The 17124-nt window shown below is 37.6% G+C and overlaps 1 protein-coding gene across 1 annotated transcript in view; it reads right to left on the bottom strand.

The window, feature by feature from the left end:
* TMC1 (transmembrane channel like 1) overlaps positions 1-17124 on the bottom strand; it is a 134660-nt gene that overhangs the window by 63484 nt on the left and 54052 nt on the right. The window contains exons 6-8 of the mRNA XM_018052767.1: positions 12775-12865; positions 10586-10667; positions 2103-2209 (exon numbers count right to left, since the gene is read on the bottom strand). Coding sequence (XP_017908256.1) covers positions 2103-2209; positions 10586-10667; positions 12775-12865 — 280 coding nt within the window. The remainder of the gene's footprint in view (positions 1-2102; positions 2210-10585; positions 10668-12774; positions 12866-17124) is intronic.

Raw genomic sequence — 17124 nt, 5'->3', positions numbered from 1 at the left:
AAATTTTATTTTTACTTTATTTTACTTTACAATACTGTATTGGTTTTGCCATACATTGACATGAATCCACCATGGGTGTATACAAGCTCCCAATCCTGAATCCCCCTCCCACTTCCCACCGCATGATCTAAGTCCACCATCTTCTACAAGCCAGATAGTCATATAAACCCCCAAATTATCTCAAAGATTATAAAACTAGCAAAACAGGGTGCAAAATCTTGTTACATAAGAAGAATGCTCATTCCAGATCAGCTTTAAAAAAATAAAATAAAATAACAACCTCTTCACTCTGTGATATCAGCTAAGTCCAATGAGCATTATGTGACTCAGATTCCACATTTTTAAAATGGAGAAAGAAAAACTCGACTATATTCTACTTTATAAATTTGTTGTGAGGCTCAGTGAGTAAAAGAAGTGAAAGTACTTTGCACATTAAAAGCTGAAACTCATTAAGCATATAAGGCACTAGTATTATTCTTGGGTGCCTTGATACAAAAGCTGGCTCTGATTCGAAACCACAGGGATAAAAAGTCACTCAAAACAATTAGTTTTGGCTGTTGCCAATGGTGTATTGAACAAATTGGCTTTTGAAATACTGATATCTGGAAAGATCCTTTGTAGGTTAAGTAAAGCCTAACCCAACATGTATGGTAAGCATCCAAAGAAGTCAGAGTCATTTAACTTCTTACGGTTAAGTACACAACCTCAGTCTCGTTTCCTGGTCTTAGTTAATTGGTCTTAGTACAGCCTTGACATACTCCTTTTCTTATCTGGAACCAGTCTGCTGTTCCATGTCCAGTTCTAACTGTTGCTTCCTGACCTGCATACAGGTTTCTCAAGAGGCAGGTCAGGTGGTCTGATATTCCCATCTCTTTCAGAATTTTCTACAGTTTATTGTGAACCACACCGTCAAAGGCTTTGGCATAGTCAATAAAGCAGAAATAGATGTTTTTCTGGAACTATCTTGCTTTTTCCATGATCCAGCGGATGTTGGCAATTTCATCTCTGGTTCCTCTGCCTTTTCTAAAACCAGCTTGAACATCTGGAATTTCATGGTTCATGTACTGCTGAAGCATGGCTTGGAGAATTTTGAGCATTACTTTACTAGCATGTGAGATGAGTGCAGTTGTGCGGTAGATTGAGCATTCTTTGGCATTGCCTTTCTTTGGGATTGGAATGAAAACTGACCTTTTGCAGTCCTGTGGCCACTGCTGAGTTTGCCAAATTTGCTGGCATATTGAGTGTAGCATTTCCACAGCATCATCTTTTAGGATTTGAAATAGCTCAACTGGAATTCCATCACCTCCACTAGCTTTGTTTGTAGTGATGCTTCCTAAGGCCCACTTGACTTCACATTCCAGGATGTCTGGCTCTAGGTGAGTGATCACACCATCGTGATTATCTGGGTCGTGAGCTCTTTTTTGTACAGTTCTTCTGTGTATTCTTGCCACCTCTTCTTAAAATCTTCTGCTTCTGTTAGGTCCATACCATTTCTGTCCTTTATTGAGTCCATCTTTGCATGAAATGTTCCCTTGGTGTCTCTAATTTTCTTGAAGAGATCTCTAGTCTTTCCCATTGTATTGTTCTCCTTTATTTCTTTCCATTGTTCGCTGAAGAAGGCTTTCTTATCTCTCCTTGCTATTCTTTGGAACTCTGTATACAGATGCTTATATCTTTCCTTTTCTCCTCTGCTTTTGCAAAGTTGCATTAAATAGTATTTTTTTGAAAGCAAACTTGGCAAACTAAATACATGCAACTCACAAGATGTCAAAGTCTTTCTCTTGAGTAATTAATATTTGGGCATAGGGACCACCTTGGGAATCTGATAGAATCTGTGAAACTTTCCACAGAGAAATGTACATTTAAACATGCATACACATTTTATTTATTATTTCAGGAGGCCACATACTCTTTGGAGAAGAATTAGGACCTTTGGTTGATGGACACCATTTTGAAGATTAATTTGTTACAGATACTATTCCTCTAACTGCATAAGTAGCTAGATAGGCATTCTGCTCTTAAAGAGTGGAGCTTTTTTAGTAGAGTGCTTGCATAAGAAGCTTGTAACAGCATGTTTTATAAACTAGAAGTCAGAATCTTACCTCTGGCAACATGATAAGGCTGAATGTCAGGATAAAGAGAACCATGTTTACTCCATACATCCATCTCAAGAAAAGGAAGTATGAAGCCACTGATGAGCCAAACTGACCTATTAAAAAGAAAATAAAAGTTGGAGAGAGGGGGCAAAACAAGACAAGCCAAGTTGTGGCGTCTTCCAAATTGGGTCATCTCATTGCAACACATTGATTTTTTTTCACTTTTACAGGCTCTACCATTTTTTTTTTCTATCCAGAAAGAGACAATGTTAACATGATGAAAGTAGATGTGCAATCTACGCAATGACGACATCTTTAGAGTCCATCTTCCTGCCTTTTGCTCGGCAGCCAGAGTTGCCATTTGAAGAGTTCATTTTATTCTTTGAGTTAACACAGTTAAGTGAGAAAATGTATATAAACTGGTTATGTTATTGAGCCCAAGCTCATGCTTCTCACACACAACAGGCCAATAAACCAAGAGATGAGTTGTTGGGGCAAGGGATAATGACTTTATTCAGAAAGCCAGCAAACTAAGAAGATGGTAAAGTTACGCCCCCAAAGAACTATCTGGACTGGTTTAGAAGTTAGGCTTCCTTTATACTAAAAGGCGAGGGAAAAAGTCAGACATTTCCTAGTTCCAGCTAGCTTCCAGAGGGAATGTGTTAATTTCTTCCTTCCTTTAGTCATTTATAGGTGGACCTGGTGAGAATGTTCCTCATGAGCTAAACAGATATTTTAGCTTAATGCTTGTTACCTTGAAGGCAGGATTCCCAGAAATAGGCCATTATGTATAATTTAAACTTACAGGCAACATCCCTTTAGTGGTTAACATAACAGAACACAAAAGTTCCTCCCTATTACAGTTACTACAATGCCTGGCCAGTAGTTAGCTATCATTATAATTATAATTACTGTGCTTCTTCCTCTTTTTCTCTGAAGCAACAATATTCTTTCCAAAATTTACCACATCGTCTATGGAGAGGAGCCTGGCGGGCTACAGTCCATGAAGTCACAACGAGTTGGACATAACTGAGTGACAAGCACACACACACACATCCTATAGACCATCCTGTGCTGTTCTGAGCAGATGGGGCATTTCATAGATAGTGCAGAAGCTGAAGTCCATTCATTCATTTTTCACATGTTTACCTTCTGTCAGGAATTATCTTAGATGTGAAACATAATATCAGAGACAGGATTGCTGCCCTAATACAACTTATATTTTACTGAGGTGTCGAAACAAGAAATATGTAATAATTTAAAAAGACATAAAGAAGTATACATCCATCATAATATATACTACATTACATTATAATCATATATTTGTAAAAGTATATATAATAATTTATCCAGATCAGTCCTGGAGGGAAGAAGGTAAAATACTGAAAGGGGTTGCTTTAGATGGGTTTGTAGAGGAAGGTCTGACTCTCATGTGAGCCTGGCCTCATCTTAGTAAGCAGAGGCTGAAATGAAAGAAGGTAACATTTGAGCAGAGATCTGAAGTTAAAGGAACAGGCAACAATGCCCAGAGTTGGGGAAGAGCAGCTCAAGCAGAGGAAAATGCAGGGACAAATACCATGAGGGACGCCAGAGCTCGGGACAATTGAGGAACAAACCTAAAGGCTTCCAGTTGGAGTACAATGAATAAAGGAAAATGGAAACAGATGCAGATGAAGAAACCAAACGACAGTGTGTGTAGGGCCTCTTAAGGAAAGGTAAAAGGTGAGCGTTTTATTTTAAATGTGACGAAAAGTCATGGACAAATGTTAAGCAGTGGGCGTGGGCAGGGAGATTTCACATTTTAACACTCACTTCAGGCCTGGGGAATTAATTGGGAGGAGAGAGGCAAGAATGGGCTTTCAACTCACACCTCAGAGAAAGTAAAGTGATCTGTCCAATTCTTACTGACTAAGAAAAACCAAACAAAAGCATTCTCTTAAATCAGAGAATGGAAAAGGAAGAAAAAACTGAATTTGCGTCTCAGGTTGAAATTTCACAGATTAATAAAAGCCATCGTCCTTTGATAATCATTTAAGATTCAATAGCAAGTTGCTAGTTTCCCCAGTCTTCCTAATTTTCATTTTCATTGCCCAAGAAAAACCAGGGAACACTCTTAGCTACTCTCTGCATCAGGCCCTTTGTCCTGACTCATTCAGCAAAGCACCTCCTGGGGAACACTGGTTTTCTTGGGGTCTCTAGCTTTGAAGCATTGCTGATGGAGAAGCATTATTACAGGAGGAGGGAAGTTAATGGGGAGCAAATTTCAGCCTCTGCTTACCAAGATAAAGCTAAGCTCATATGACAGTCAGACCTCTATTTCCAGAATTTAGTCCATTCTTTAGGTACCATCTTACTCTCAGAACACAGTGACAGTTTTTATAGAAACTTAAAAGGAATTCAATGCCTAATTGGACATTGTGCATGCATGAATGCATGTTAAATTGCTTCAATCATGTTCACCTCTTTGCAACCCTATGTATGAACTGTAGCCTGCCAGGCTCCTCTGTCCATGGAAGTTTCCAGGCAAGAATATTGGAGTGGGTTGCCATGCCCTCCTACAGGGGATCTTCTTGACTCCAGGACTGAATCCATGTCTCTTATGTCTCCTGCGTTGGTAGGTGGGTTCTTTACCTCTAGCACAGCCTGGGAAGCCCCAGTTGGACATTTTGTATTTGATTCATTTCGTTTTGTAGAGGGGTACTGAGTTCTACAAAATTTCTTAAAATGTGTGCTGTTGATAAACATGCCCCCCAAGTGATGTAACTGGATGCACTGGTCTATCTGCAGAAAGGCTGGAGCAGGTGCTCCTCTCCTAGGACATCTGATCATCCACCTGGCTCCCAGTGATTTCATATCATTTCATGGTTGTTATCTGTGTTATCTGTGTTCTCCAGTAACAACTACCCAAGGGCTGCCTCAGCCAGGTTCACTCATCATGTTTTATTGACAGCAGTGGACTTCCAGCTTATTAGTCATTACAGTTATTCATTAACTGGAGAACATTTGTCTCCAGGTTTCCGTGGCAAGCTTTTCCCTGAAAATACATGTGAAACCCTCTGATATAGAGTTCTGAGCATAGAATACTGACCCATCCTTCCCTTCCTCCTTTTTTCTTTCCTTCCTTCCTGGCCTTTTATGCTTTTGCTATTCTAATTAGCACCATGGCCCACCCTTTCCCCATCCCCCATACACAATCCCTGGCAAATAAGTATAACTATACCTAAAAGCAAAAAAGAGAAGCAAATTAAAATATTTCAAAAAATACCCCTTACATCATACATGGGCTTCTCTGGTGGCTCAGATAGTAAAGAATTTGCTGCAGTGCAGGAGACCTGGGCTCAAGCCCTACGTCAGGAAAATCTCTTGGAGAAGGAAATGGCAACCCACTCTAGCATTCTTGCCTGGAGAATTTCACAGACAGAGGAGCCTGGCAGGCAGGCTACAGTCCATACGGTCGCAAAGAGTCAGACACAACTGAGCAACTGAAGACGCACAAACACATTCACCCTATATATATTCCATATATATTATGGGTGAAATATACATTCGACCCCAAAGCTTATAAACTCGAGTTTTTAGACTTGAAAGTGGTTTCACCACAATTTTTTTTTTTTTGGAGGTAGAGAAGTGACAACTAAGGTTTTCTCTGCAAAATCCTAGGTATTAAAAAAAATGAATTGTAGGAAAATAGATTTCATCAAAGCTAGAGTGGTTGTAGGAAAGATCCAGACACAGGTCAAAGAAACTGAGAAGTCCAGAAGGCAATGATCCTTCTGTGTGACACCTACCAATGGCAGAGGAGGAAAGAACACTAACAAAACAAAGAACAAAGATCATAAAGAAGAGAAAACAAATCAATGCATTGACATCAAAGTTCCATATGCCCTTTCCCTTTCTCAACACAAAAATGAAAAAGAAGACATTTTCCCTCTTCATATTCACTTAGCCCAGTGGTTCTATCCTCCCAGAGATTGTTGACTGAAACTGGCATTTCCTAAAAAAAAAAAAGAAACCTTTCTACAGTGTAGCTAAATGAGCATAATTAAAAGAACAGTCATTTCCATGTGCTTAGTCTCTCAAATAAAACTGACATTCTTGTAGAGAACAGTTAATAATAGTAGTAGCTGATGAAAGTGAAAGAGGAGAGTGAAAAAGTTGGCTTAAAGCTCAACATTCAGAAAACGAAGATCATGGCATCTGGTCCCATCACTTCATGGGAAATAGATGGGGAAACAGTGGAAACAGTGGCAGACTTTATTTTGGGGGGCTCCAAAATCACTGCAGATGGTGACTGCAGCCGTGAAATTAAAAGACACTTACTCCTTGGAAGAAAAGTTATGACCAACCTAGATAGCATATTCAAAAGCAGAGACATTACTTTGCCAACAAAGGTCTGTCTAGTCAGGGCTATGGTTTTTCCTGTGGTCATGTATGGATGTGAGAGTTGGACTGTGAAGAAGGTTGAGTGCTGAAGAATTGATGCTTTTGAACTGTGGTGTTGGAGAAGACTCTTGAGAGTCCCTTGGACTGCAAGGAGATCCAACCAGTCCATTGTAGAGGAGATCAGCCCTGGGTTTTCTTTGGAAAGAATGATGCTGAAACTGAAACTCCAGTACTTTGGCCACCTCATGTGAAGAGTTGACTCTTTGGAGAAGACTCTGATGCTGGGAGGGATTGGGGGCAGGAGGAGAAGGGGACGACAGAGGATGAGATGGCTGGATGGCACCACTGACTCGATGGACATGAGTTTGAGTGAACTCCAGGAGATGGTGATGGACAGGGAGGCCTGGAGTGCTGCGATTCATGGGGTCACAAAGAGTCGGACACAACTAAGCGACTGAACTGAACTGAACTGAACATATTTTGATGGTCAGTTACATACACTGAGAACTTTACTAGCATCAATTCATTTTACTGCCTTGACAATTTGGTAAGGTTAAGTATTATTAGTCCAGCTGTGTGGATGGGAAATCAAAAACAAACACAGCAGTTGACTGATTCAAGACTTGATTAATAATAATAATCACTAAAGTTTAATGACTTTGTTCCAGTCATCTATTTTATCTCTGCATAGTAATTCATTTAATTATTATCAAATCCCTGCCAGGGAATCTATTGCACTCCCATTTTACAGAGACTTAACTCCATAGTTACACATCTAGCAAATGATGGAGCCAGGTTACACTGTATTTACATAAGTAGTAAATGATGCAGCCAGAGTTCTAAATCAGATAGTCTTTATCTATAGATGTCTGACTCCAAATCAACATTTCTCTTATCCACAGTGCTTCTCAAGTATAATCACAGTTGCATGCTAATTCACTTCATTCGTGTCGGACTCTGTGCGAACTGCTGGACACAGCCCACCAGGCTCCTCTGTCCATGGGGATTCTCCAGGCAAGAGTACTGGAGGGGGTTGTTGGGCCCTCCTCCAGGGGATCTTCCCAACCCAGGGATCGAACCTGCAACTCTTATGTCTCCTACATTGGCAGGCAGGTTCTTTACCACTAGTGCCACCTGGGATAATCATAGTTAAATTCATTTTAAAAATGTTTTTTTAAAAATACTATTTTATGCTATATAGAATAAATATGCAATGAATGTGTGTGAGAGAGAATAGATATAGGTAATATCAATCAAACAGCTAAGGCTGATCAAATTTACAAATCTCGATTGTGCCCATCAATGACCAATTCCTTTCTCTTTAATCTAATGAATAAATTCTGTTTCATTAGTAAATTACTAATATATTAAAACAGTCTTTGGTATTTATTAAAATGAAGTATAAACCTTATGCAATATTCTTTTTCCTGAATTTTCTTGTGTATCTTTTAAATTAATGTTAAGGTTTCATATCTCCCTCTGGATATTTATTATTAAGACAGAGTAATTTGTAGTCTGTCATCGTGTATAATTTCCTCTTGAACAGATGGGTAGTAAGACAAGCAGATAAATATGAGCATTTCTAAATGGAAAAAGACCAATTAAATTACCTGCTGTAAAGTACAATATAAATACCATCTTGTTAGGCAAGGATTCAGAGCACAGTTTCTGTCAAACTGATCTAAGGATGGGGAATTAAAGGTGGCAAATTTAATTTACATTTTCTGGAGCCCTAGGCCAGCAGGGAAACATGTAGTTTAAACTCTGTGCTTAAGGTTGCCTGTCTAAAGCTATTTCTGGTCTTAAAAAACAGTAATCTATCACACCTCAATTTTTTTTATGTCTCCTGTTTCTGAAAACTGTCTCTTTTTAAACTTTTTATTTCGTATAGCTCATTAACCATGTTGAGATAGTTTCAGGTGAACAGTGAAGAGACTCGGCCATACACATACATGTATCCATTCTCCCCCAAACTCCCCTCCCATCCAGGCTGCCATATAACATTGAGTCAAGTTCCCTGTGCTATACAGTAGGTCCTTGTTAGTTACCTATTTTAAATATAGCAGTGTATACATGTCCACCCCAAATGTCCTAACTATTCCTTCCCCCAGCCATCTCCCTTGGCAACCATAAGTCTGTTCTCTAAGTCTGTATCACACTTTAACTTTGATGGTGTAATTTACTATTAGGAAGAAGTAGATTTTGATTCTGAGAAAGACTTGTAATCTCCAGCTTAAAAGAATTAAATGATTTAATCCATGGTTTTCATAGTAATACAGGAGTCAAGTAGGTATAGGTTATATTTGTACTCCTGGAGTACCAATGTACAGCTTCTTCAGCAAAATATGCAATCCAATGTGGTTGATAAGGTGCTTCTCAGCAGGTAACCATGGGGTTTTAGGCAAGGCTGGCGTAACAGTTAAACTCCATGGCATCACCATATGACACAAAACTTCATAGCAAGAATTATCAAGTCTATTTTTCATATGAAAAAAAGTTGAGAGTCAACAAGTGAGTACCTGGTCCACATTGATATTGGGATCCAGGCATTACTGGAATCAAAATGGAAACAGCAAGAGTTTTAAAAATTTATTTTTCCATTTCCATTTGGAAATTTAATTTTATTTAGCACATTCATTAAGACCAAGCATATTCTAGGTCTAGGGGTGCAGGAGTGAACAAAACAAATTTTCTACCTTCATATCTATTGGAAGAAATGAACAAAATGAAGTAAAATGACTGTATTTTTCATTTAATTATTTTATTTATTATTTATTTAACAATTTATTTTTAAATTAAATGAAAAATACTTTATTTTAGATAGTGATAAGTGTTGAGGAGAAAAATACAGCAAGAAAGGGCTGGTACAGGAATATGTGGGAGGAATTAATGAGCTGATTTATTTTATTAGGTATTATGTATTTGATTAATAAGCTGATGTATTTTAATTCATTGCCATCTGATGATGAGAGACAGAGGACTGAGTGGTAGTCACTCCTAAAACGTGCCCAATCTTGTCAGTGAAATATCCATCAACTGTGTTATCTCCCTATGGAGCCTCTACTTTAATTAGGCAACACCACATTTAGCCCGCAGGAAAATCTGCCCTGCTATCTGGAGGGGTATGGAGGAAAATCAGATTCTACTCAAAACTATTAGAAACCAAAATATAACAAGGTTATGCTCAAAATTATTTTAAATGTTATCCCCTTTTTAAACTTTCTTTTATTATTTTTAAAATGACATACTATCATATTTACAATATTTAAAATTTTTTATCTTCCTTATTCTAAGCCTCCTGCTGCTGCTGCTGCTGCTGCTGCTAAGTCGCTTCAGTCGTGTTCGACTCTATGCGACCCCATAGACGGCAGCCCACCAGGCTCCCCCGTCCCTGGGATTCTCCAGGCAAGAGCACTAGAGTGGGGTGCCATTGCCTTCTCCTATTCTAAGCCTAGAGCACTATAATAAATAGGGTTTTGATTGAGTATATTCTCCTGCTTTCTCTGTACACTATGAACATTGTACAAAATGGAGGCACAATATGATATTCAGAGAGCGAGTTTCTGGATGACTATTGCTTATTCTCACTTCAGAGGTTTGAAAATGATGCTTTAAGATTTCTTCACTATTTTTAGATATGGCTCATTTTGATTATTGTCTAACATCCAAGTGAATGTGTATTTTCTTTTTTTGATATTTCTATATGAGTTTATTTTAAATTGAAGTATAGTTGATTCACAATATTTCAAGTGATTATGTATTTTCAATGTCATGTTCATTTCCAAAATAAAATCTCTGCTTTCCCAATGATATGACTCAATGTCATTGTGCACAATACTGACTTTCATGCATAGAAGAAAATACAAGGTCAAAATGAGAATATTTTGGTCTAATGCAGAAAGGAGAGTGGAGTCTCCAGTGCTATAGTTAGTAAGGGCTAGCAAAGCTTCACAGTGAGCAAAGAGGACATAAAAATATCTTTATTTGTTTATTTTCTTGTTTTTAATCTTTTCAGTAGTACAGGACTGAGAAAACTATCTGATAAGCTTATGAGACATTTATCTAGGACAGCATTCCTCATCTAATGAGATAGAATGAGCGCTTACTTTCAATTGCCTTGATTTTATTTTCCCATGGGATACAAGCAGCTTTGAAGTTCTCAAAATCTCGGAGAAATTTCGCCCATTTCTGAAAAGAAAGCCAAGTGCAACAGTAAAACCCAACTGCTTGTTTGTTAAGATGTTTATCCCCCGCACTCATCCCAAAATGTCACATGACAATGAGCTTGGAAAGATCTCTCTGGCATCACATAGTGCTTTTTGTAAAAAAGTGCTAGTTTTCACTTGTTCCCCTGTTCTGCACCTACTCCTGGACCAATTTAATTAAAAGATATTTACTGGCTCTCTGTTTTACAGAAAATATGCCGACCACTGAAAATGATCTGTTTATTCTGCTACACAATAAGAGAGCAGGGACTGAGTTAGCACCTAATAAGGTATGTGTTTAATTAAATATTCATTGCATGAAGAAATTAAGGAACTATAAATAAGGCATAGTTCCTGCTTTGAAGGGCTTCTGGGTCAAGTACACTGTACAGTATGTTAAGTGCTATGACTTTTCATTCCGGTAGAGATGAAACAGTTGTCTAAATGGAAAGGCATGGTATTATAGGAAAAAGAAGAAAAAAAAAAAGAATCATAAACTAGTTTTTGTAAAAGATCTTCCTTCCACTTTATCCAACAATGTTGGGTTACCCATAAGAAGAAGAATGAGGATGGGACAGATAACTTTGCATATGTATAGATGATGCTGGGATAATGGATGAGCTAAACAGGCATGTGACACCTAAATAAGATTTGATACAAGTCTGAAGTTCAAAAGATTACCCAACCCATAAACAACTCAAATGTTCATCTATAATCGAATAGATAGGTAAATTACAGTATCTTCATATGATAGAATATAACATATAAATAAAAATGAACTATAACTCCCACAACATGGACATATTTCATGCAAATAACATTGCTCAAAGAAGCAAGAAACAAAAGCATAAATACTGTATGATTCCACTTATTTAAACTGTAAAAACAAACAAAACAAATCCATGATATATAAATATGTATCAGATCTACTTATAGATTTCATATTTAAGATAAATGAACTTTATTCACAAAACTCCATCTCTATGGGAACATATTTAGCCTCAGGTGGTATAACACTTGTAAAGAGATAATAATGTCTACATACCTACTTTGCTGTGAGAATTAAATGTGGAAGGACTTTATATAATAAGGACTCAATTTTTATAGAAGGATTTAACTCAGTGCTTGGAACATAGCAAGTGCTAAATAAATGTTAGTCTCTTTTCTATCTTTTCCAAAAATTTACATTTATATTGGCATATCATTTGTTTTCTCTTATTTTCTATCCAATTTATAGTTAATGTTCCTAGTAGTGAAGAGTTATATGGCTCTGTAGCTTGTAGACATTTTGAGAAAGAAACCTTGACCCAGAACCACATAACTCCTAGGGAATGAAAATGAAATTTAGGAAGATGGTAACGATAACCTGGTATGCAAGACAGCAAAAGAGACACAGATGTATAAAACAGTCTTTTAGACTCTGTGGGAGAGGGAGAGGGTGGGATGATTTGGGAATATGGCATTGAAACATGTATAATACCATATATGAAACGAGTCGCCAGTCCAGGTTCGATGCATGATACTGGATGCTTGAGGCTGGTGCATTGAGATGACCCAGAGGGATGGTACGGGGAGGGAGGAGGGTCAGGGGTTCAGGATGAGGAACACGTGTATACCTGCGGTGGATACATGTTGATGTATGGCAAAACCAATACAATATTGTAAAGTAATAACCTCCAATTAAAATAAATAAATTTATATTAAAAAAATAAATTAAATAAAATATATAACCAACCAACCAAAAAAAGAGAAAATGAAAGAGGCACAGTCTATTACATTTGGAAGTGATAAAATCATACAAGTCAATCTTTTGCCATAAATCAATGTTTCTCAACTTATTTTTCATTTTAACTCCTTTGAAGAGCCTTTCAGGAAAATTTTTTTTTTTTTCTGAATCACCACTTTCTCCAAATTTCCTTAACACAGAGTACTATGTATCTAGTATAATGTACCTAAGTATACACATAAGATGTCGGGTTTTTTTTCTTTAACTCTCTCAGAACAGAACCAATTTTACAACCCCTTGGGGGTAATGTGGCTTCCACAGAGCTTATATGGTATCAAACTGACCGAGCTATGAAAATACTTACCTTGGCCATCATCATCTTAAATGCAAACCACCGTTTCCCTTTTCCTTTCCCAAGAGCCCCTTCATTTTCACTCACAAATTTTTTTGCTTCCCTGAGAAAATGAAACAAAATAAAATGTGGGTGGAGAATAATATAGTATATAGGTAGTGGATATTTAATTTTATCAGATCTACTGCTTTATTTCTCGTCGACCCTTTTAAACTCCTAACAAGTGGCTGAATCTCATAATCTTGGGATTTGTAAATGATGATTAAGTTTTAAAATTCTGGCCAAGTGTTTAAGTTTTTAAAATTCTGGCCAGGAAGAATAAGACGTTTTAGTCTCACTTATTAATCAGCTATAGTCATCAAAAAGCAAGGAATTTATGCTAAACATCAAAATAGAGAACCCCACATGTAAAATTTCTACCACATGTAAAATTGAATCTGAAGTTTATTTCAGATTCTGGCAGTCAGAATGTTTATTTTAAAATACTTTCCTTCTTTTTTAAGGGTTGCTTTAAAAAAAAAAATAGGGCAGAGAGTTGGGGACAAACTGACATAGAACACACTTATTGACCTGGTATTTAACCTCATAAAAGCAATTATGACTTAAAACAGAAAAACCATACTATATAAAGCAAAGGGGTTTAGGGAAGCGAGAAAAGGAAAGGAGTAATCTTTGGCCTCACATTCTCAAAGGGTTTCAAATTTAAATTATAACATTATTCCCAAATATTCGTACTTTTACAGTAGTCACATTGGTGTCCTTTTGTGCATTAAAAAGCATTAACTCATCAAAATGGATAAAGTGAACATGTTAAATATACTACAACTTTTATAACCTTTTTTAGTCATTTTTGCTATCATTGTCTGTTTGCAGTTCGGAAAGAATTTTACAAATAGAGGCAGTCCGGGCTTGCCCTAACCTCTCAGGGACCATAAAAGGCATTACCCGAGAGAACCAAGGGATAATCCAAACCTGGACATTGGTTCTACAAGTACAACACTGTCATCAGTTGGGTGGCCCCTTAACACATGACTACAAACTTAACACACAAAGTATTCTTTAAAAGGTTAAAGATGAAACTTCATCCTTAAGTTGATGAAGGATATTTTTGTGTTCCTCAGTATCAGTGCTAAGCTCATGATTTTACCATAGCCAGTGATCAAAACAGCACATGCCTGCTACCTTAGCTGATAACTAAACAATAGTGCCCCATTATTCACCCATATATTGGTACTTGTCCATGGCCTGCCATAAAAACACAAGCACAATGGAGAAGATTCTCTTCAGACGTCAGACTCCCCACATCATTTCTTTGATGGCAAGGACAATATCTTATCTCTTTTTTCTCCCACAGCACTGCTCACTACTTGGACCATAAGAGGTGCTTAGTAAACTTATTTTCAAGTAAACTTGAAATAGACATGACTGGCATAATTCAGGTAGATGGAAACAGGGAAGTGTCTAAAAACAGTATTATCCACATCAATTAATGCTCGAAGGCAGTCAGTCCTAGACTTTGGAATCACACCCTTCTCTTTTGTCTTCTCAGAAACTAAATAGGACAGCTTCCTAGAAATGAAGAAGAGTTATTAGGCTGGCCTTGTGAAACACTCTGACATTTGACAGGACGTCTGGGCTGTGAAGATTAATTGAAAAATAGTTTCTAAAACATTCTACACAGTCTAAGATGTTCGATAAAGCCATATCAACAGGTATAAACTGAACTCTCATGGCTGGGTTTTAACTGCAGGCAATCAAAAACAAACATATTACAGTTAAGCTTTAACTATGTGTTATAGAGATGACAAGACAGAAGTGAGTATGGTACCTAACAGACACTTTATAAAATACTGAACTGATATAAACTGAAAATCAAGTAACCTGATTTTAACCCAGCCTCTGTGATTTGTCTCTATAACCTTGCCCATGTTTTTGTCACTTTCTATACCCACGCTGGGGCTTCCCTGGTGGCTCAGACAGTAAAGAATCTGCCTGCAATGCGGGAGACCCAGGTTAGATCCCCTGAAGGAGGACATGGCAACCCACTTCAGTATTCTTGCCTGGAGAATTCCATGGAGAGAGGAGCCTGGCGGGCTCCAGTCTATGGGGTCGCAAAGAGTCAAACACAACAGAGCAATTAACACTTTCACTTTCTTTCATACCCATGCTGAGGAGAAGCCTGTTTTTCAAATGAGAGCCCACTTGCTCAAGACTTGCACAGACCTGAGCAAGTTCTGCACAGATTCCTTCAGTTACTGTGTAGCTTTTAACAGGTCCAGGATTCTCAAACAAACAAAAATTGAACAAATGCTTCCTGCTTGCTTGGGTAGTGGTGAAAACCTAAGGTGTGACCATAGGTGTGAATGTGCTGAAGGCATTACTACACTGTCAGTTCCTCTGTAACACTTGTTTTGAAACCAAGAATCTGTTCTAACATGATTGTTATACTATGGAACAACCTGAACATAACACAAACTTTGTGTTTGCTTATGTGTGATTTTTATCTACAAGGAACGCTAAGTGAATGCAAACAAAAAAAAAAAAAAAATCGCATCCACCTAAACCTAGAAGGGTTTAAACAAAATCCACACACCTCATCAACCAGCTACTTCATGACACTCCATGTATCAGAAAAGCCACATGCATTCAGAGCTGACTTACAATGACCCTGCTTCCAGGCTTCACAATAACTCACAAACTGCAGTCTTACCATTTCCACAAGCAAACCTCAGATATTTGTAAAGGTAAACAGCCATATTTATTGCATTTCTCAGCCATTTAACATGTGCAAAATGTTGCTGTCATTTTCTTAAATTTCTCTTTTTAAAATATGTCACCTATGATGTTCCTGAATATTATGCCCCATTCCCATTATTCTGTAAGCCCTGTAGTTTTCATTACCCAATTTTCAAGGTGTGGTGATTTTTAGGAACCCATTTATCATGTTATAACAATTATTTGACATCAAGAATTTTGAAATTCTTAAGATCAAGTATATGTAGGAATTATCACATCATTCTCTATTATGATAAACATATATAAATGGAGAACCAAAGATTCTTCTTAGTAGTAAAATCAAAATTTGTTTTTCAAATGTAATAAAGTGACTACTATACAGGCATATCCACAGCTCTTGATATTTAGGAGATAATTAAAGAACATCAGTTTGGCCTATTAGAATTATATTGCTTTCTACTTGACTGGGCAGTTAGAAAACAAGACTGCTCTAAGCAATCAGAAGTGTAAAGGAATAGCTAATCTACTCCATAGGTTTTAAATTTTGTGAGCTGAAAATTATGTTACAGGAACAGTAAACTAGCAAAATTTAAGAGACAGGGAAATCAAGGTTATAAACAAACTGAAGTCACCAAAAAATTAATTGTAAATTAAATTATAAAATACCAAAATTTATTTATATGGCTTCCATAAGAGTTTTTAAATCAGTTATTACGTACATACTTCTCCTTTGAACAATCTAAAACAAGTTTTTATTTTTCGTCTCTTAAATTGCCAAATTCTCCCTGGTGCTAGGTATAGTTTCATATTTGTCTTCCAGTACTACCCTACCCCACCCTCAGCATACGTACACATCCTGAATTTTCAAACAAAAGTCTGGACTTCACTCCACTCCGTATAATTTCAAGTATGAATTTTTTCTCCCGGTAGCTCAGCTGATAAAGAGTTTGCCTGCAATGCAGGAGACCCCGGTTCTTTTCCTGGGTTGGGAAGTTCCCCTGGAGAAGGGCTTGGCAACCCACTCCAGTATTCTCGCCTGGATAATCCCCATGGACAGGGGAACCTGGTGGACCACAGTCTATGGGGTTCCAAAAAGTCAGTCACAACTGAATGACTAAGCACAGCACAATGCCCTACCCCCTCCTCTATTCTCCAAGAGGTCTTCTCCAAGTTTCATAGTTTCATACCTAAGGGCTCCTTGGCCAGCCATCCTGCTCCTCACTGCCCACCAGGGCCAAATAACTACCAGGGGTAGTGCGCAGAGAAGAATTGTTAAGCAAGAACAGAGGGGTATAAGCATCTTGCTCCTTTCGAGCATAGAAGAGAGGAAATCGAGGTGGAAGAGCTCGGAGAAAGAACAAACCTTTACACTATTTTCAGGGCTGACCTTTACAATTAGCTGGCATGATTTTAGGATGGAAGAAACTAGCATCACCCAATCCCATCCTTCCTGATAAAGATTTCTTAACCAGAAGACAATATCTTCTAACTGTGCTATTAGAAACAAGATAGAAAAAGAAAATATCCAATATGGAGATAAACAGAGTGCTACTTATCACACTAAAGTAACCATAACAGATGTCAGAATGCAAGAAAACAAACAGCAGAGTCTTTGAAAACCAAAAG

This window comes from Capra hircus, chromosome 8, assembly GCF_001704415.2.
Source record: "Capra hircus breed San Clemente chromosome 8, ASM170441v1, whole genome shotgun sequence".
Classification (NCBI taxonomy): Eukaryota; Metazoa; Chordata; class Mammalia; order Artiodactyla; family Bovidae; genus Capra; species Capra hircus.
Note: the sequence above shows the minus strand (reverse complement) of the source record. Positions and strands in the feature narration are given on the sequence as shown.